Source organism: Microtus ochrogaster, chromosome X (genome assembly GCF_000317375.1).
Source record: "Microtus ochrogaster isolate Prairie Vole_2 chromosome X, MicOch1.0, whole genome shotgun sequence".
NCBI classification, from domain to species: Eukaryota; Metazoa; Chordata; class Mammalia; order Rodentia; family Cricetidae; genus Microtus; species Microtus ochrogaster.
The window spans coordinates 52,132,350-52,154,272 of record NC_022026.1 but is presented as its reverse complement, the minus strand read 5'-3'; the positions used below and the strand labels follow the sequence as shown (position 1 = coordinate 52,154,272).

Sequence of the window (21,923 nt, the reverse complement as noted above, 5' to 3'; positions counted from 1 at the left end):
AGGAAAGGAAAGGAAAGGAAAGGAAAGGAAAGGAAAGGAAAGGAAAGGAAAGGAAAGGAAAGGAAAGGAAAGGAAAGGAAAGGAAAGGAAAGACATCCCAAGAGCTTCGTTCACCCATCTCATTCCTGTCATCTTTTCCCCTACTTAGTTTTCCCTTCCAACAATCTTATAGGTCATATTTTTGGAATCTGGCTCCAAGCACCTCCAGATGTTTAATCCCCTCACCCATGACATCAAGTTCAGTCAGTGGTCCCCATAGAAAAGCTACTTCTTCCTTCTATCATGTAACTATTAGATTTATGAATGGACATCCTACTTGGTGTACTGCTTTCTCGATCATTAGTACAATTCATAAATAGTTTGAACTACATCATGACAGAAGCTACATCATCTAGAATGGGGGATTTACTTTTAATTCCTGAGTTCAACACGTGGCAGCAGTCAGTAAGTTCAACTGAAACTATACTTCTTCCACGGCCTGAGCAATTCTTTCATCAGTTCAAAAGTTACTATTGGCACAAACCTCTGAACACAAATGTCCAGTTTCATCAAACGTCCTCAGAAACACACATTAACTGCCTGTAATGTGCTCATTATCAAGAGAGTCTAGACAGTGGCCTGATGAAAGAGCTTTGTAAACATAGGTTCACAGTAGAAACTGGGTATTCCAAAATACGGCTAAGAAAACTCTTGGATTTGTAATGTGAATCACAATAAACAACTAACAGTAACTTCATTAACTCATTAAATGACCAGACCTGATCCATGGTCTAACAACCGCTATGGCTTGAAACGGTGATACAAGTAGATATCATCATCTGCCTACATCCAATATCGGAAATAATTTAGAAAAAAAAAACGCAAATGAAAGTCACAAACTCTTCATGTCCTAGCAGAGAAGTATGTAAGTATATATTCACTTTTTCTCATTCAAGTCCTTGAATTATGTCAGTGGTCCTCTTGGAGGCCTGTGGAACTGAGTTAAGGATCCCCAGTGATGAAGGGAGAAAAAGAGAGAAGAGAAAATTGCAGGGAAAAAAAGTGAAAATCATCTAGAGAGGATCAGGAATATGTAAGGCAAGTACTTTATCAATAACCTGCATGCCCATCCCAACATGGGACCTCTTTGAAAAGGCGATTAGGCTACAAGGGCTCTGCTGTCATAAGTCTGGTGTCAATTGGGGACTGGGTTAGCTAGCATGGATGTGCCGTTCCCTTTTCCCTCTGCTTTATGTGCCTGCTCACCCACTCGCCACGTTATGACACAGGATGAAGGCCATCACCAGAGGCCAATAGCAGGCTCCACAGCCTGGAGAAACAGGTGCTAACTAAACCTCCACTGTTTGCACATTATCGTATCTGTGGTATACTCTTACAGCAACACCAGGCAGACTAAGGCAAACTCGAGCTTGTCATGTGAGCTCTCAGGCTTGCCTCTCTCAGGGTCAGTTCCCTCCTGCTGAGACTCTGAAGAAATTGTAGACCACAGTATTCCATTGCAATAGGGTGGAAGTTTGGAAATCGTGAAAGCTGCTTTTATTTCTTCGGTGTTGACTGTGTGCTAAAGACTTTAAAAAAAAATGTTCTTTTAATCTTTAAACAACTATCAAGAATCAGAGATTCCATTTACTTAATCCCACACAAGAGCGTTTCCATGCATCTTATTGAATTCACTAACAGGATCATCAGATCTGCAATTAAGGTTCAGGGAGAAGCAGCTTTCCCGGAGGTCATGTGCTTTACAAGTTCCCAGTTGCTGTCAGAGCTCAGGCCCGAATCTCGCACGGCCAGTTCTTATTTTACTCATCAATGGTTTCCAGAAGATTATACTACAAAGAGATCTTTGAAGGGTCCAGGTCTGCCTAACCGTCCATGTCCTTCCCTGTCATGCCTGCCTAAAGGCCAAGAAAGTAAATGAAGAGTGATAGACAATTTCTCTTCTCCTAGCATGAACAAACTCCAGTTTTTGCTGGACTCTACTGGGCCTGTGTGCAAGGCCCCGGGAAGAGAAAGAGGAGAAGTAAAAAGAAAAAGTCTCCTTGTCTTTACTCGGCCATCCATGACTGCCACTGCATCCAGCTGTACACAAAAGGAACTTTTCTTTGTTCCTTTCAACAAATGCTGACCGAATGCCTCTCTACCCCATTATATAGTGTGGCCTGCTTCTTTAGAAGTCTGTTGGGCTGGAAGATTGGCTTAATGGCAATTGAATTTTTTTGTTTGTTTTTATGATTGTATTTTAATTATGTTATACTGTAGTGGCAATTCATTTATATTTTAAGAAATAAAGCTTGCCTGAGGATCAGAAAAGTAAAACAGCCACACTGGTCAGCCTTACAGACCAGGCAGCAATGACACACACCTTTAATCCCAGTAACCACACTAACTTGCCAGAGAAAGCGGTGGTAGTGGTGCATGCCCTTAATCCCAGAACTCGAGAGGAATATAAGATGGGCAGAGACAGCTCTCAGACACAGTCTCATTTTGAGATTCCTGGAGGCAGGATCACCATTTTCGGACTGAGGTAGAGGTAAGGGCCAGTGGCTAGCTGTTCTGCTTTTCTAGTCTTCAGGCTGAACCCCAATATCTGTCTCTGAGTTTTATTATTCATGCTACATTATACTTTCCTATTTAAAATATCCACAAGAGATGGGTTAGCATAGGAGATAAAGAAGTACAGAGATTAATGTGTGCCCTTAAGTTATCCTCATAAAAAGTTTGATCTTCATACAATGAAATATTCAGAATAAATATAAAGGGACTGTTCCTTTATATTTATAAATATTTATATTTATATTTATAAATATAAAGGGACTGTTCCTTTATATTTATAAATATTTATATTTATATTTATAAATATAAAGGGACTGTTCCATGATTCAGCTGCTAAACTGACTCTTACCTGATGTCTAAAAATCACTGCACTTTTTGGCTACATGAACCAGTGTATTTTCTTCTTAAGTCAGTTGGAGTTGGAGTGTCTGTTATTTGTAACTGGAAGCAACTTATGATAGGGAAAAGGGGGAATGTTCAGTAATCTTGAGTACACAAATTAGTCAGTGCAACTCTTCCACACCATACAATACATACAATAGCCATACTTTCAGTTCTGAATGCACAAGTGTGTTAAGTATACAGTAAAAAAAAAAGGAAAAGAATAAATAGCAAATGGAAGATACAAAAAAAGCCAGGCAGTGGTGGCTCATACCTTTAATCTCAGCGCTTGGGAGGCAGAGGAAGGCAGATCTCAGTGAGTCCAAGGCCAGCCTGGTCTACAATGAGTTCCAGCATAGCTAGGATTGTTACACAGAGAAACCCGGTCTTGAAAAACCAAATATATATGTATGGACTAGATAGTAAAATATCATCAAATCCGGCATCTTGAAAACTTGAAAACATCCAGCAGTAACAACTGGATTAGCCTAACTGAAAAAAACAAACAAAAGTAGCCACATCAAATTGGCCAGTTACAACATTGAGCAAAAATGACTGGGGAAAGTCAACTAAGACAGTCATGCCTGACTGAGAGATTCCCAGACAAAGCAGGGCATTCTCTCCATAAGCGAGTTCTACCTTTCATTCTATCACAGGCATTCAATGTATGTGTATTTCCACAACCAAAGTCCTAAAACAGTTCAATCTATTCCAAGTCCGTGTATTTTCCCAAGATTTACTATTAAACCCTTCAGGATAAATGCCGTGAATGGAGCTGCTTCATGTTGAACATATTCATTGTGTTTATGTGAATTGCTAATGGCAGAAGAGCTATGTTCCAGCTACAGGGGAATAGATCACACCTAAAACTGCCACAATTAATAGGACACCAGCTTTTACACCCAATAGCCATTCTAATGGCCACCTTAGGTCATTTTCCTGCTCAGAGAAAAAGGATTATCTTAGAAATACAATCACATTTTTTGCAGTCATCAGAAAGAAATAATTTCTATATTTTGTACAATTCTAAAATTTTTAGAAAAGTTTTCCTTCAACATGCTATACGCCAAGATTGTAAATGGTGCATGAAGAAGAAAAAATAAAAGACAAAAATAGCTTTTCAAGTAAAATTAATTCATTTCACATTTCATGAGTCCTCAATGCAACACCTTTTGTATATATAGGACAGTGACATGAATAACCAGGTAGTTTGTGATTTCCTATATGGCCACATGTAAAAGAGCCAACAAGGTCTAAAGCAATTGGTATTTTCTCTGAACATGTATACCCAATTTGTACAGGAGACTCATACAAAATAATAGGGCCGAGTTTTCATTAGAAAAACTGCCAAGTCTGAGTCCACCCTGGACTACACAGTGAGATCTAGTCTAACATAGGCTACAGAGTGAGACATTGTTTCAAAAAAAGGAAGGAAGGAAGGAACAAAAGAACAAAGAAAGAAACAAAGAAACCAAGAAAAAGAAAGAGAGGAAAGAATGAAACAAAGCCAGCTAGCCCACACAATAGACGGTCTGAGGAAAATGATACATTTTACCACCATCTCTTCAACCATATGAACCTTCTCATGAGGAGGCTGAACCGAAGCTCTCCAACTTTTATTAGCTATAAAGATTATTTGGCTAGGATCATTCATGGGAAAGGCAAGATTATAAAGGTCATAGGTACTAACAAATAAATAAGTGACCTACACTACAGTCTCGCAATCATCGCTATCCAAACGTGCACACGTAGTCTCAATTTCATCTCCCTGCTCTGCTACAGTTGTGATTGAAAATAATATACTGTGTTTCTTCACAAAATATTGGCCAAGGTAGCTAAAGCACAATAAAGATGAGCTGGCCCAACCTTGAGCCATCTGTCTTCTGCCTGACACAAGTGATCTAGCTCACTCATTGCCTCATGTTTCCGAGGTCCTCCTTAAGCTCAATTTCTGTCTGCGCATGCATAAACGATGCATGCCCTTCCATCTTTACGGTCATGTGAAGACAGATGGGGAAGGGCGAGAGGAAGGACATTTTAGGCAACCGCATCACCAAGTTCAGTCTGTTCTCCTCCACAAAACAATCTTGCTTCTTGGCGACAGCAAGAAATAAACTTATTTTCTAAGTAGAAATCCGAGTCATATATTTCATTTAAGGGAAAAATTCACAAAGCCAGGTTGCTGCCTTCAATAGAGGGCAATTTTTCATCAGCTAGCTCTGTCAGGTCCATTTTATTTCACAAATTGGACAGCCGAATCTTTGTGTTCTCTTCCAGCCATAAGAAAATGGTACTCTTTTGGCTGGTGATATTGGGCTTTATTTTTGGAGATTCTTTTTACCAAAGATGAGGAAAAAGACCTTGGCAGTATTCAACATTTTCAAAAGCACATGATATTTATAAAGGATAAGGGACGCACAAAGCTTAAAACGTTTGGTCGATATTATTTTGTGAACGTCAGACTACCTTTGAAATAAATCAGAGATGCAAAGCACAAATATTTCTTGAGTGCTTGCTATGTGCCAGGAGCGGAAGTGGGGAGTTTCTATCAGTCATCTTCCTCAGTCCTTAATAAATCTTCTCTATGCTGGGGGTTTAAAGCATTTTGAAGATGAGGGAACTGAACTCAAAAGAGATTGGTGATTGTCCCAAGGTGACACAGAGGGAAAAAATGAAAGGGTGCAAGCCCTGCTGTCTAGGCTTAGAAACCTCACACTCTGAGTGGCTTACAGTGACCAACACAAGTCCCCTGGTCACTTTATACATTTGCCACTGGCAGTGCTTACCACAGGAGGACTTGGAATTGTCTTTTCCAGAACTTAGAAAGATACAAGAATCCTGCTCCTTGGTTTCCAAGGCGAGCACATCTTCGTAACTGAATTAGACAAAACAACCACACACACAAAAAGCCACAGAACCATATGAATTATAAGCACAGACACAAACACATGAAAATGTACTAACTGACTGAAGTCTAACGTGCCTTAAAAAGGAAACATATAGAAATAAGGTTTATTTCAAAGTTATGAGTTTAGTTCAGCATGAGGAAATCTAAAGAAGGTTAAAGACAGTCCTATTAAATGGCAAAATAAAAAGTCAATTTCCTGGAGCAGGCCCTTTTGTCCATTAGGGAATAATGAGAAATACTAGCCTAACTATCAGAAAAAGAATATACATACACACACGTCAGGTGACACAAACTAAACCCACTACTCCTCACGGTAGCAATAAGAAAATGTATACCTAGTATCACTGATTTCAGTCAACATCATGCTGAGGATCCTAAACAAAGGAGAAGCAGGGAGGGAGGGAGGACAATGTCTAAATCTTAACTTTATGATTAACTCTCTAAAAGTCTCAGAGAAGCTACCAAAAGTCTATTGACAAGTCTAATCAACTCTAGTATAACTATAACCAAGCTTGCTTTTGTTATCAAAAGTTGTTGGTCTTGGGGTTGCAGAGATTGCTCAGCAGTTAAGAGCACTGACTGCTCTTCCAGACGGAGCTGGTTCAATTCCCAGCACCCATGTGCCAGCTCACAACTGTCTATAACTCCAAGACCCAACACTTCCACACTGACATACAGGCAGGCAAAACACCAAAGTACATAAAAAAATAAGCAAATTATTTAAAAAATAAGTTATTTTTAAGAAGATTTGTCAGCCTTTTATTCATAAATACCAGGAAGTAAATATCTCAGACTGTGCTGGCCAGATGATTTCTCTAGCAGCTACTCAACTTGCCCACTGCTGCACAGAGATAGTCAGTGACTCTGTGTGCCTGAGTAAAGGTGGCTGTGTTCCAGCAAAACTGTGGTCACACAAACAGAAAGGTGGGCTGGATAGGGCTCATTAGCCACAGTTTGCTGAGATTCTACTTTACAGCATGCACACACACGCGCGCACACACACAAACTACGGGGAGGAGGTAGGGAGGAAGCGAAGGAGGGGGAGAGGAGGTAGAAAAGAGTTATTTCAAGCGACAAGAAAATACAAAAGCCTAGAAGTAAACCTTCCAAAGGGTAATTTCAGTATATGAGTCGTCAATACTTAATTATAAATACTTTCAATCGAACAATTTCATTACTGGAGATTTATTCCAAGTTTATAGTTCGATAAGAACATAGAGATATGCACGCAAGGCTACTACTGTGAATCTATTTATCTTATCCATTTTTTATTAACAACATGTTCTAGTCACATTCAAGACATCTAATTTTTTTAAGATATGAGTATGCATAAGAAGTTATACATATATGTGTGTATATATGTATCTATATATGTGTGTGTGTTTTATTAGCACTTGTGTCTAAAGGTAGACTTAGGGAAAACTTTCTATGTCTTTAAATGTAGCTAAATAAAAACAGGTTCTGGAGGTGAAGAGACAGCTCAGTGATTAAAGCACTTGGAAAGCAAGCATAAGGATGGAGTTCAGATGCCCAGAACTCACAAAACACCCAGTGAGGACGGCAGCTCTCCTGTAATTCCAGCCCTCAGAGGGTGAGGAGAAGAGGATCCCCACCCTACCAAACTAGTTAGCCAGGTCAGCCAGACTAGCCACACTCTGGCACGCTCTGGGTTCAATTGAGAGATACTGGCTCCGTGAATAAGGTGGAAAGGGATCAAGTTAGACTCATGTTGTCAACCTTGGTCCTACACACACACACACACACACACACACTTGCACCCATACACATGCAAACACATAAACACAAACACCACATACATTCATGAGGAAAAAAATCAAAATTTGTACTTTTTTAAGAAAAATGAGCAGAGTAATTATCTTTGTTCAACAGTTTGCTCTCAATTCTATTAATTCTGAAGCAGCTCAAAGACCAGAGATTCTCAAATTGTGGGTGGAGAGCTAGAGGTTTGCCCAAGAAATCACCACCCACAATTTGAGGACCTCTGATCTTTGAGCTGCTTCAGAATTAATAGAATTGAGAGCAAACTGTTGAACAATTTATGTTGGGCTGGAGAGATGGCTCAGTGGTTAAGAGCATTGCCTGCTCTTCCAAAGGTCCTAAGTTCAATTCCCAGCAACCACATGGTGGCTCACAACCATCTGTAAAGAGGTCTGGCACCCTCTTCTGGCCTTCAGGCATACAGACAGAATATTGTATACATAATAAATAAATAAATAAATAAATAAATAAATAAATAAATAAATAAATAAATGTTATAATTTATAACAGCAGCAAAGTTACAGCTATGAAGTAGCAATGGAAATAATTTTATGGTTGGGGGGCACCATAACATGAGGAACTGTATTAAAGGGTCACAGCATTAGGAAGGTTGAGAACCACTGTCATAGACAGTGTCCTCCTCAAACAAATCATACCAATGATGATTATAATTTTTATAGTAAGACACCACTAACAGAAAAAAAAATCTACCCAGAATTCTCCACCTTTTTTGATTCAGTGGTAGTCCTGCACACATGAGTATGTGTATGAGCACGCGCACATGTGTATCCGTTCATCTGTCTTTCAAGAAAGAAAAGACAGAGGAGGGAAATAGGGCATAGCCAATGATGGTGGATGAAGGATCAACATAAACTAATATCGCACAGAGAGGAGATGAAGAGATGACCGGTAATTAAGAGCACTTGTTACTCTTGCAGAGGACCAGGGTTCGACTCACAGTACCCACATGGGGGCTCGCAAGCATCCTTAATGGGAGTTCTAGGAAATCAAAGTCCTATTCTGACTTCCGCAGACACCGAGAAAGCACGTGGTGCGCATACACACATGCAGGCAGGACACCCAAACACATAACATAAAGATTTTTTTAATTGTCTTACAAAAATAAGTACTAGTCTAGGAATTCAGTGCTAAAGGTATTATTTATGGCTCGACAGCACAAGAATCTCATCTATCAGGTTAGAGGAAACCCCTGACGTTCTTCGAAACTCTCATTCATAATTTATCCAGACTAAATTTAAGCCTCCTAATAAAAAACGTAAACTTATGTGATTTAGATCTATTTGTGAAAATACATTTTGCTCACAATTAAACTAGGCTTCTAATTATTTTGACAGTGGTTTCACATTATATACAACATACAAATTGCTGCATATTTAATAACCATGCACTTAAAATTTCAGAAAATTGAAGATGGAAAAGAAATATAATTCTTCTCAGGTCCCCAAAATTCTTTGTGTTACTGAGTACATTATACAACATCCTTTACAGTTATCAAAAAGAGGGAAAATATGATTTTTTTATCTTCTCTAGTTTTGAAACTTTATCTAGTTTTGAAATTTTTCTACTTTCCTCCTTCAATAACTTCCTCCGAAAGCTTAACATAAAAATTAGACTCAACACAAACACCCTCTTGTCCAGCAACAGATGTTTCCAACTTTTGGCAGGGGTTACACAAGCACACATGAAAATGTGTATGTGCACATGTGAGTATGTGTGTGTGAGCTTGTCATTGCTCCAGAGGTAACGGGAGAAAAGTGAGTGGCCTAAAAGCTAACTTGGAAGATAACAGGAACAATATGACAACCGTGGGTCATCCAGAGTTCTCCAAAATGATGTCAAAAGACGATGAGGCGTGAAGAACATTCTGTAAGCCATGAAAATCCAGGAGGAAATAAGAAAAGAGCTTTACCTTGAACACAGTAGACAAAGAAGTTTCTCGATACAGCGTATTGGTAACTATCTCTGTGCTCTTAAGCTCTATCGAGTGCTAGTTAACCTTCTGAAATAGAATTTACCGTGGCATTATCAAGTCAAAAAGTAACAACCTACAAGGGGCTTGTCTTAAGGAAATCGGGGAAACTGAAATTCAAAAACCTTTCTATCTTCTATTGAAACAATTTTTTTTTGGAAATGAATATAGTATAGTTTAAGACTGAATAGTCCAAATTCAAATACTGAACTATTCTTCTTGTCAAATATTACTCTGGACAGAGTACCACCAAACTCTAGTAGAAACTTACCCTTCAGCTTGAGGTCAACATTGTGTCTGAGCCAAGGATAAACCCCAAAGCTTGGCATATCTTCAGGAATTGGGTTATTGTTTATCCAGCCGTCACAAGCAAACCGGAAGAAATTTTCACAAGGATCCACAGAAAGATTTACTTTGCTCATGATGGCAGCGGCTGATTAAAAAGAAAATCATAGGATTAATGACAAGCGTTAGATATTGTGCACTGTTCTTTTCCAAATGAAACAAAAAGAAAATCATGTCAACCAGTTTCCACACCCTGGCTTCAACATTTCGCCTCAAATATCTCTCTGGATGAACTTCACCATAGAAAATGACTGCCTTCAGAGTGTTCAGGATAAAGCCGGGTGAGATTCCTAGTCCTAGTTCTGTCAGGCTGTCACTAATGTGTTTGGGGTGTAGAACCAGAATATAAATGCACCAACTGTTGACCTTTCTTCCATCCAACATATTCCCCTGCATGCTAAATTGGCTGCACTTCCTCTGGAACAATAAAGTCCATTTGCCCAGTTTCAAGTGGATTCGTTGGGCTCTCTCTGTCACTTTCTTTGATCAACAGACCTGGTAGGAATGGCTTCTTGTGATTTTCTAAGCTGAGCATCTAAGAAGTTCTACACCCTCTCTGCCAGATCCCTTCAAATGGAGCCTTGGGACCATCCTTTGAAGATGTCTTCCTGGAAAGTAAGAGGCCCTGGCAATGTAATTTCATTTTCTCGAAATGACTTCCACCCTCAGAGCCGTTCTCCTGCCTCGGCCTCCCAAGTCCTGGGATTACAGGTATGAGGCGCTACAGTTGGCTGCATCTATGACCTTTAAGGAATTACTACAAAATGAGAAAAAGAGAAGGTTCCAGTATTCCTAGCGCTCATCTCTAAACCATCTTCCAGCTGCAACACAGTTGCTGGCTGCAGAGATGCGCACCATCCAAGGTTTTAAAAGACTGCCAATATTTTAATGACATTGGAAGGATGACACTCTGAGCAATTTTCATACCTTAATTAATGCCAGAACACATTTCTACTCGAAATAATGAAAATCCAATGAGTTTTCGGCTAAATAAGAATGAATATCCCACCCCAGTACAATCGAAATAAATTGAGAGGCGTATGTTTTGGTTATGGGGGCAGTTCCACCAGCATAAAAAACGAGGCTAGATGATGCTTCCTTACCTACCCTTTTGATGGAAAAACCACTGCTTGGAGTCATTGAAATGAATAGGCAAACACCCTACTTTTTTGTTTCATTTTTGTATTTTTAGACAGGCTCTCACTATTTAATCCTAGCTGGACTAGAACTTGATGTGTAAACAAGGCTGGCTTCTAACTCACCGTCATTCTTCTGCCTCTACCTCCTCACTGCTAGGGACTACAGGTATGAGCCACCATGCCCAGGGCATAATTCCCATAGGACTTCGAATTCTCACCATTTTCAACCACTGTCTTGGGGGGGGGGGGGACTTGATTTGAAAGTGTGATAAATTTCAAGTTGGTTTAACTTTTTTTTTTCAGAACTAAGTCCACTGTCTGTACACTTTTGCTTCCAGCTACTATTTCCCAATACTCTTTAATATTCAAAAGTGCTAGAGCACACAAAAAAATCTTCTGGCTTGTAGTTGTAGTCAGTCTGTGCAGTCACAGATGGAATCTGCCATGTCACACCTCAGGGACACTGATCACGTGAGTCTCAGTCACACACAATATTTACAGTCCCACTGGGAGCTCTCGCACGCACTTTGACTCACATAAGCTCACTGCTTTCTGGCTTCCTTCCCCAGCCCCCCCCCCCGCCCCAACTCTTTAAATGCCTCTTCCCTATCTCCTTGGGTTTTCTCACAGGTACTGAGGAAAACTGCAAACTCAGCTCTGACCTCGGGCCCCGCTAGAAAAGCGAAAGACTACATCACTCATGCTGTGTTTGGAAAGGAGCCCGCGGAGCGAGAACACTCTTCCCTCAGCCTTGCAATCCATCATTCCCTGCTCACAGTTAGGAGCAGGGCTGCCCTCTCTGTGCGGAACTGGGACTTCAAATTGCAAGGGACCATCGTTGTCAAGACACCAAAACTCCATTTTCCTACTAGCCCCATGGAGAAAACTGAGACTCTCGTTTTAATAAACATATATATCAAAGCTGTGAAGGCGCTATCTGCGAAGCTCTCAAGTGTTGTCCATGAGGCTAACGTTGGAAGGGCTCCCACTAGTCTATATGGTACAGGTGGAAGCCTTCCTCCACAGGGACCCTCAGAGGTGTTGGTTTCAATCCGGGCTCAAAGAAACATTTTGTAAAGGCGTGCATATTAATATTTCTATGAAATAATCAAATCACTCACATTGAACATTTCCTCTGCGCCCAGAACTATATGCTAAGCCCTTGTTTGAGCAATAAAGCTTTTTTTTTCACAAACTCTAGCGTGTGAGGCTGCTTGGGTTAGAATGACAGTAACACTATGCAAGAGTGAAATAATTGTCCTAGTTCGGTTTCTATTGCTGTGGTAAAACACCACGACCAAAAGCAACTTTCGCAAGAAAGGGTTTATTTGGCTTTAAGTGACACAGTTCATCATGGGAAAAAGACAAGGTAGGAACTGAAGCAGAGACCACAGAGGAATGCTGCTTCCCAGCTTGTTACTTGGGCTCTCGCTCATTTTCCTTCCTTAAACCTGCCCAGGGGTACCACTCCACGAAATGGGCCGGACCCTCCCACATCAATCATTCATCAAGAAAATGCTCCTGCAGACTCGCCTATAGGCCATGTGATGGAGGCATTTTCTCAACTGAGTTTGTGTACACAGAGATAGCTAAACCCGGAACTACTCACATGCATGTAAGCATTTTGAAAATAAAATTCTTTAAACGGTCATCTAAAACTGATACTAAATTTCCAGAGCTGGCAGACTTTCAAATTTTGCAAAAGAACGTACACCATATGTAGCCACAGGTGACCAAACAGCTCAGCAATGGCTGGATTGGTACCACTAAAACAAGCACATTACTATTCCTACGGGGAAATAAATACATACGCTCATAAATGGAGTGAATAAAGTCTAAAATGGCTTCACACTGGCTACTTGTGCTTATAAGCCCAGTTTTGCCAAAGGCACTGAGATGGGGTTTGATGCTACAAATTGGGGTTACATTGCTTTCAGGGATTGAGGGTTTTGATGCAGGGGTACTATTACAATTTTTCTTTTCTTTGATTTCCACAACTCATATGAATGTTCAAAAATTCTAGTCCCATTTCACAGGTAATGAGACTGCAGTTTGAGATCATGGGACCTAGAAGTATCTGGATTGTGTATATTCCAAATCCAAGCCAGCCTATCTCCATTGTTTCTCCGTAGTCTTTCTGCCGTTTGCATTGCCAAAGAGGAGTGAGGAGAAGAGATCAGGAGGACAAGAAAGAAGTGCAGATTTTAGAGAGGAGGCATCTCACAAACGACGGCCACTTGCTCAGAAAAAAAGCGAGAGTGGGTCAGACATTTCTATGCCCAGGCCTTTCACCACTGGCACCTGTGCCTATGCGCCCTTTCCCCACCCGAACACAATCTCTTGCATAAAGCCAGACTTGACTTTAGTTCTCAGGACACGTGTACTCAACAGCTATCCCACAGCTCCCTGAGCATACTGAGGCTCACAGTGCATGAGAGGGCTAAGGCCTTGGTGCTTCCACTAAAGAAACAAAAAAAAATCAGTATTTTCCTAAGATCAGAAAGCTATTTACTACTGTGAATGTTAAAAACAGGACAGCAAGGCAAACCACACGAGGTGGCGGAAGGTGACATCACAAAGCATCACTCTGTCCATTTTCCTCCAGTGTTATTATGATTTGGAATCAGCAGAATCCATGAAGGAAGTGGCCTTCCATCCCTAAAGTTGTCTAAACTAAAACTGAACACTTACGGCTCGAACATTTTTAATTTCTCACATCTGCAAGAACTCTAGCACAGCTAAAGTACCCAGGAACATGAACTGTAGAACCTGCCATCCGATTGTAACGCCTGGTTCCTCACCTCACTCCATGAAATAGTCTCTCCACTTCCTAAGACTCCAGGTCAACTGCTCAAGTTAGGAACAGGAAGGGTCATGGGAAATGCAGAGTGTTCCGAAGCAGGGGGCGGTGGGGATCCTCACCTTTCCAGGGGCAACGTTAAGAAGCTGAAAGGGCTGGCTAGTCACAGGACCCAAGGGAATCTAGCATCGTGAAAACCGGCAGAAAGTCCTTGCACAGAGGTAGTTGGCTTGGCACGAAGCGGAAGTAGGAGGGGAGCCAGACATGGACTTGAAGCCTACCTTTGCCCCTAACTCGCGATGTGACCCTGAAAAGTTTGCCTTGAGAAACCTACATTCGCTCATCTAGGTGTATCAACTTCCTGGAGTTCTCAAGAAATGGCAGGTGTGAATCTTTTAGCACATTGTTTGCTTGAAAAGGAAATATTGATCCCTCAAGAATGGGCCAAAAAATGGACTTAATATAACAATCCCAGAGTGCTGCTGTGGCCCTTGTGACCAGACCCTCGTGAACACAGATCTAGCTTCACTCATTCAACCCATTCCTCCCCCACAGGAGAGGCATTGATCTCAGAACAACCATGAGTCTTTGCGAGGCTTTTTACATGGTTCCTTGATTTTGAGCCAACATGGTTTTTTTACGACCATGTCAATACTGAGAAGCATAAACTGAGCACAAAATAGAGGTTGACGTTCGTGTGTGTGTGTGTGTGTGTGTGTGTGTGTGTGTGAGAGAGAGAGAGAGAGAGAGAGAGAGAGAGAGAGAGAGAGAGAGAGAGAGAGAAACAGGGTCTTGTTATGTAGCTCTGGCTCTCTTCTGGAATTAGCCAGCTAGATAGACCAAGCTGGCCTTGAATTCACAGTGAACCACCTGGGGTTGCAGCCATGTATCACCATGTCCAATTTTTGTGTGCTGAGAAGTGAACTCAGAGCTTCATGAATGATAGGCAACTATTCTATAAATTGAGCTACATTCCCAGACCCGTGTGTGTGTGTGTGTGTGTGTGTGTGTGTGTGTGTGTGGTTTTATTTTTTTCCTCTCTCTAGCTATTTGTTGTGATATAAGCTTAACCATATATAAACCAAAACCTATCTCAGTCCCTGGCATGAATAATAACTATTTGTTGAATTCACACATTAATCTGTTCTCCTGTCAAGAGAAAAAGCCTGCATGTTTAATTGTCCCATGAATTTCTCTTTGGAAAATGCCCTAGGGTCCTGCCCCCTTAAAGAACTTGGGGTGGGGCTGGAGGCAAGGATTTGGCTTCTTCAAATCTAGGCCCTAAATGAATTATGGGGACGCAAGCAGGATTTACTAACTGTGTGACAACCAAGACAGCTTTAAGCATGAATCTTTGCCTTGGTGTCCTCACTGATACATGGTCTTGTCAACTCCTAAGAAGTTCAACTTGCATCGCAGAACAGATGAACCCCGAAACATAGACTGCCAGTGTCACTGCTTAGAACCAAACAGGCCATGCTCATTGGCCCAGAGGATACACAAAGTCTGCTTAAGAAAAGAGGAATCTGTCCAGCAGAGTCCTGGGAGGCCCATGTTCCCTGTGTGATTTAAAGGAGGATGTCCTGGTTTGCAAGCCCTTTCCAGAGTCCCTTATCATGAGGGCTGAAATGCCGTACAGCTCGGCTTTTACAAAGAAAACAGGAAACCTAATCTCCACTACTTCACACCAAACCTTGAAAGTAAACTTGAAATACCGTCAAAATTGCATTTTGTATTTGGTCAACCTCAAGCAAACAGAACACTAAAAATACTACCTGTTTTCTCTTCCACTCCCCAAGGTACCAAAATTATAACTCGACACAGGGTGGAAAACAGACTTACCGGCTTCTATGCACTCTGGCTTCAGACAGTACTCCTGTTTAGCTTGGAAGCTTAGGAGACCTTGACTCACTGCAAAAACAGACCAAAATAAATGATTGACTTGTAGCAGACCACCATCGAGTAAAACCCATCTGGGCACATATACAAGACATTTGCCATCAGTCCACGCTTCTCAGTATTGACATGGTAGTCAAAAAATCAAGTTGGCTCGAAACCAAGGAAACACTTTGATGAATATGTAAACAGCCTTGCTAGGACTCATGGTTGTTCTAAACTCCCTCCTATCCTATGAGGAAGCAGTGGGTAGAAGGGGTAGAAGGAGCTGTGTTGAGGAGTCTGGTCACCGGGGCCACAGCTGCACCTGGAAGCTTGGGAGAGTGCACATCCTTACTCCAAATCTCCAGGTTCAGAAACTCTAAGGGAGAGGCAGAGCCATTGTATGTGTTTATGATTTGGTTGGCAGAGACTGAACCCAGAGCCTCTCACAAACTGAGCAGGCTGCATTATGGACACACACACACACAAACACACACTCCTGTACAATTGAAACAGTTTTCACCAGTGTTTAATATTCCTCAATGGCAACAACCTATCAGGCATTTCCAGTCCTTTGACATGGCAGTGTCTTCTACAAAGTTCAGGCTTAAGAATCATGCTGCCAAGTCACAAAATGAAAACATATTTTTAATCTCATAATGTCTTTAGGTAAGTTAAGATTTTCGTGTCGGAGCCGGGCGGTGGTGGCGCACGCCTTTAATCCCAGCACTCGGGAGGCAGAGGCAGGCGGATCTCTGTGAGTTCCAGACCAGCCTGGTCTACAAGAGCTAGTTCCAGGACAGGCTCCAAAACCACAAAGAAACCCTGCCTCGAAAAACCAAAAAAAAAAAAAAAAAGATTTTCATGTCGGGCCACATGCATAGCTGTCTTCGACTACATGCGGGATGCAGACACAGGCTGGACATGAGTGCTTTTGTAAAAGCATACAAGAATGCACTGGTTTTGAACTCCAGGTAGAATCTGGACATTGGCAAATATGAGCCTTAAATCTAAAAGCTTTTCAAAATCCACGTTTTTCCTCCATAGCTAGAGAAATTGTGAGCCGGTCATTATTGCTGCGCTCCGTGAACAAAAACAAGGGATCTTTGAAGAGCTGGCCATGAAGAAATGGACAAGGGGGCTGAGAAGCACAATCAAGAAACCGTAGCGTGTTGATGTTTCTGCTCGAGATGCAGCCCTGCAGGTCACCTGTCAGTGTGACATGTCTTATTATTTATGAACCCACATCCTAAGAGGAGTCTGCTTTATCTTTGTTCTTTTCTCTGCTCCCATCCTCCAAACAGTCTTTTTATCTGTGCTCCATTATAGATTCAAGAAACCTGCCTACAGAATCACTCGGGCTTATTTTCAAAAGAAGTCTTAAAACCTGAAAGGAGTGGGAGTTTTTCTGCAAGAAAAAAAATAGGTAAAAATATATAGACAGCATAAAGATCAGTACAGGACATTCTAATGTACCTTGATGGTAGATCTATGGGGAGTTCTTCCTTTTCGTCAATTTTTACATATTTACCAAAAGTTCTTTTAGGAGCAGGTGGTATTTTTATAAAGGAAATACAAATTTTACTATAAATAATAATAATTTTATTATTCTAGATAATATGTTCTTGTTAGTAGCTTTATTTTTTTTAAATCTTATAAAATGGCTAAAAAGCTATCCTTTCTCAAAACTTTGCTGAAAGAGGTGGGGAAAATCGGGGATTCAAGGACAACCAAGAATCTCACTGCAACTTTCAAGCCAGTGTGGCTTGTAAGGAATTCAAGCTAATGTCAGTTCTTTTACCTGACAGTATATATGAGGAAGGTTTTGAATTTAATTAGTTGGGACACAGACAGAGACCGTATCCCTCAAAAAGAGAACGTTATGTCCACGTGGATTAAAGTCCTGGAAACAGACAAGGATCAACAAGCCCAAATTAAAAATTAAATAAATGAAACAGAAATGAAAGAAATGGAAAATATTTTACTATAAAACAATCAGACAGCTGAGCGGTGGTGGCGCACGCCTTTAATCCCAGCACTCAGGAGGCAGAGGCAGGCGGATCTCTGTGAGTTCGAGACCAGCCTGGTCTACAGAGCTAGTTCCAGGACAGGCTCCAAAACCACAGAGAAACCCTGTCTCGAATAAACCAAAAAAAAAAAATCAGATATTACTTTTAACTCTTTAGAAGCTTTTTGAAAAAAATCAAGCAGCAGTTTAGCTTCTCAACTTAGAATCCCCCCAAAGATGTGCTGGAGATATCCACAGATCAAGAGTAAGAGTGAAGCCAGTAACACGTCTCAGTGATAGAGTACTTACAACACATGCACAATGTCCTGATTTCCACCCCCGACACGGAAAAACAAAACAGAATGGAAAGCTTGAGAAAGACCATACAGCTGAGAGAATCATCACCCAAGTACTGACCAGAACCCACAAACCAAACTGAGGTCACTTCTTCCTATCTCTGTGAAAGGCCTTTGTTGATGGGGGAGGGATCCAATGAAGGATCATATAGCTTCAATATCGAGAAAATTATCTTCCTGGCTCCCATTCATGCCCGTTTTGTCTAGGGATGCTTTAGTGGTACGATGAAAAAGAGTCCTGCAACAAGCAATGTATGGCAATGGGGCCAGAAATATTTACTCTCATCTGGTCTTGACAGGAAAAGCTTGCAGAGCACTGCATCTGAGAAACAGATTTCAGGAAGGAAGGAGAAGGAAGGAAGAAGAAAACATTTGAAATGGTGTGTGGATCTATTGCTATACTTGATATCTTTAAATCCCCTGCTTCTCTGAAACCACCTCGGACCACTGGCAGCCATTCTTTCTGTAGATGACAAAGCCAAAGGAGAGGTGAGGCAGGATGCTAGGCATCGTAGACATATGACTGAACATGGACATGCAGAGCGCATACTGCAACGTCAACAAAGAAGCGCCTTCCAGGGAAGATCATAACGAGACTGTTGTCATGAAGAACATGGTTTTTCAGGCATTTAGCAAGCAAGATGCAGAGTACGGGTTCTTGGGGGCAGACCGTGGAGAAAGATGTGGGGGAAACCATTCTGCTGAAATAGTTGGCAAAAATATAAAGGTTCTTAGATAGGCATGGCGGTACAGTCATGTCATCCCAGCATTTGGAAGGCAGAGGCAGGAATATCACAGTTAGTCGTGATAGTCACAGCCTGATCTACATAGTAAGTTCCAGGCCAGACAGGGATACATAGTGGGAACGTGTTATAAATAAATAAGTAAACAAACAAACAAATAAATAAATGGGTGAATGAATGAATAAACATTCCTGACTGTAGACCCTCAGATAGATGCACTCTGAAACAATGTTTTCCAGACTTGCACATGCAAATGAATCCTCTAGTGTCTTGTGAAAATACAGGCTGAATCAGAAGATCTGGGGGTGGAGGAGCTCAAACTCTCAAGTGATGCTGATGTTGCCGGTTAGAAGACCACGCGGAACAACAAAAGAAGAATGAGGTCACGCCCTTAGCTGGTCCTGTTTATTGTCCGTCATCATTAGATGTACTCCAGATGATTCAAGGTGAGAGTCAGGTTACTAGACATACTGGAAAGTTATCTTTCTTAGCCAGGCCTCCTCCAGAGTAGCGATACTTGATTTTAGTAAAGTTTACTTTACCTAAAAACTTTAATGTTTGTGTCAAAATTCATTTTCTCAAGAGCAACACAATTTTGCTCTAAATGATCATCTTCTGGAATGCCATGGTCTCGAAGCGCATTGATCATAAAAGCAGAATTGAAAAAAGTTGCAAAACGCTATTAACATCCCTAAAAGGATCCCATATTGAGACTTCATGATGACCACTTGGAGTATGTGTAAACCTAGCCCCTTAATCACTCCCACATCATGAGTAGTTCCTTGGCATACCCATAAAATTTCTCCTCCAGTTTAAAATTTCAGAAAGTTGATCGTCTAAAGCCAAGTTTGGAGAAACCTCACAATAGTTTTTAAGACCCACAAATTCAGTCCCAGGAGTAGAAGGTCCAGCTTCACCAGAAAGCAATATACTGACATAATTTCCTAACTCTTCGGCCATAGAAAACATGGAAAGGTGGTTTGCTCATTTTAGCAGGGATCTCAACCACACAAGCCTAACTCTTTTAAAAGTTAATTACTGGTTTTCTCTTGCCAAAATAAACATGGCCTCCCGCATCCTGTATATGCCAAGGAATGTTTCCAGGCCTGCTGCATTTCAAGATACACCTAGAAGCTCTTAAATATAGGGCTTGTTTCTAGGTGACCTTCAAGCCAATGAAATACTATGAGTTACATAAGAAAAAAAAATAGCCAGAGGTTTGGAAAACCTAAACTCTCGAGCATCCCCTGTCCCTTTCCAACAGGTTTCATGCTTTCCCCCTCCCTGGGAAAATGCTTTTGTCTACATATTCTCTCTGAGTACAGCATTCTCACAGGAGTTAGGAAAGCGATGGAATCTCACTGCCTTTCAGATCTTTCACATTCATTTTGAACTCTACCAGGAAGGTGGCGTTAACCATTCTGCATCTATCAAAATCACTGGATTAACAAAGATTCGAAGAATCCCATGTAAGGACTGATTTATCTTTTGTGAATTGTACTTTGTAACTTGTTCAAGCGACCATGAACAAAAGTCAAACAAAAAGAAATTCTAGTGTGGCTGTTCCCTCACAAAACAAAGGCAAGTATCTAACCATGAATTCATAAACACTCAATCTGGGAAATGTAATACATAATGTTTCCCCCCCTCAGTGCAATCGAACCCACCAGCCATTCCAAACCACTTTCTAATCCACTTTGTCTCCTGGACTATATATTTGGTGCTTTAAAAAAGCCTCCTTTTTCACTGACATATCTGGCTGAAACTAAGGGTGCATCTTTATTTTTTTTTTGCATCTTTATTTTTTAACATACACAAACAGCCTGCATTATGACAAGGGTTTCTAGAATAAAGAATTAGAAAGTTTCTCCATAGATGCCCAGTTCCTCTGGCCTCTGGAGTTCTACTTACCTAGGAAGAGCAGTGTGCCCAGGACCAGGGTGCCACCAACAAACAGGGCCAGTGCAATTCGAACGCCTCGACTGGTGCCCTTTCTGGTCTCCATGGTGCTCCCTGTTTCTGCTTCCATCGGAAGGGCCGGAGAAAAGACTCAGAAAGAAAGTCACTTTTCGTGGTTTGGTAGCTAGTCTCAAGAGTTTGTCAGGCGTTGACATCCAAGACTCTCCTGCTCGTCTGCTAATAGACGGCTTTAAAAATTCCTGTCAGGAAACTTCCCCTCGACACCCTTTCTTAAATAATCTTTCACAAACGAAATAAAAGAAACCCAAAATATTGGTTGCCTTGGCTCTCCCTTGACTAGACAAAACAAACAGCAGTTGCTTTATCTTGGTTCTCTCTCTCTCTCTCAGCAAAGTCCCTCTCAAGCGGTCGCTTGGCAGGCTTTCTGCTCAAGCGTTCCGAGTATACATGTTTTACTAGGTTGCTGCACAGATGTTTTAGCTATTTAAATGTATAGTCACTTGGGGAGGGGAGCGCACAATTGTCTTTATCAAAACGGAATTTGCAACCTCCCCCTAACCATGATAAGTTAGGTGGCAAGGACAGTCTGCAGCCACTTCAAGATCTCAATTAGTCACGTAATTTTGCTACGCCAGCCATTCTCCTTGTCTGAACTGTCGTCCTCAAAAGCTACTCTTTCAGTGTGCTAGTCCCCTTTTAAAGCCTTCTAAGAGTTCCTAGGATATCCTGGAGCATTTTATTTTAGGAACTCTGTGTATGATAGCATGTGCCAAAAATCAGTCAAAGTCCACTGCAGTGCAAAGTAGCAATTAAGACAACCTACAGAGGCTCTTGGTTTGGACTAGAGCGTTCTATTTTTTTTCTTTCTTTTTTTTTTTTAGGAAAAGGAAGAGTACTCTTTGTGGTGCCAGAATTGTTCAAAATGACAGGTAAGTATATGAATCAGACTCATTAGCAACCACGAAAGATACAGGAAAAGATTTTCCCCGTGTGTTTTGATGAGCACAGGGCATCCATGTATTTTGTTCTCTAGTTCCTCCCAGGCAGTCACTGTTTACGATGTTTTTTGTGTTTCCATAAAGTGTTTCTTTCAGCAGCTTCCCCAGAATGAATTCAGACTTAT

General features: G+C 41.2%; 1 protein-coding gene across 1 annotated transcript in view; it reads right to left on the bottom strand.

The window, feature by feature from the left end:
• Phex (phosphate regulating endopeptidase homolog X-linked) overlaps positions 1 to 21,138 on the bottom strand; it is a 209,149-nt gene extending 188,011 nt beyond the window's left edge. The window contains exons 1-3 of the mRNA XM_005358817.3: positions 20,792 to 21,138; positions 15,738 to 15,806; positions 9,883 to 10,044 (exon numbers count right to left, since the gene is read on the bottom strand). Coding sequence (XP_005358874.1) covers positions 9,883 to 10,044; positions 15,738 to 15,806; positions 20,792 to 20,909 — 349 coding nt within the window. The 5' untranslated portion in view covers positions 20,910 to 21,138. The remainder of the gene's footprint in view (positions 1 to 9,882; positions 10,045 to 15,737; positions 15,807 to 20,791) is intronic.
• Positions 21,139 to 21,923: the final 785 nt, after the last annotated feature.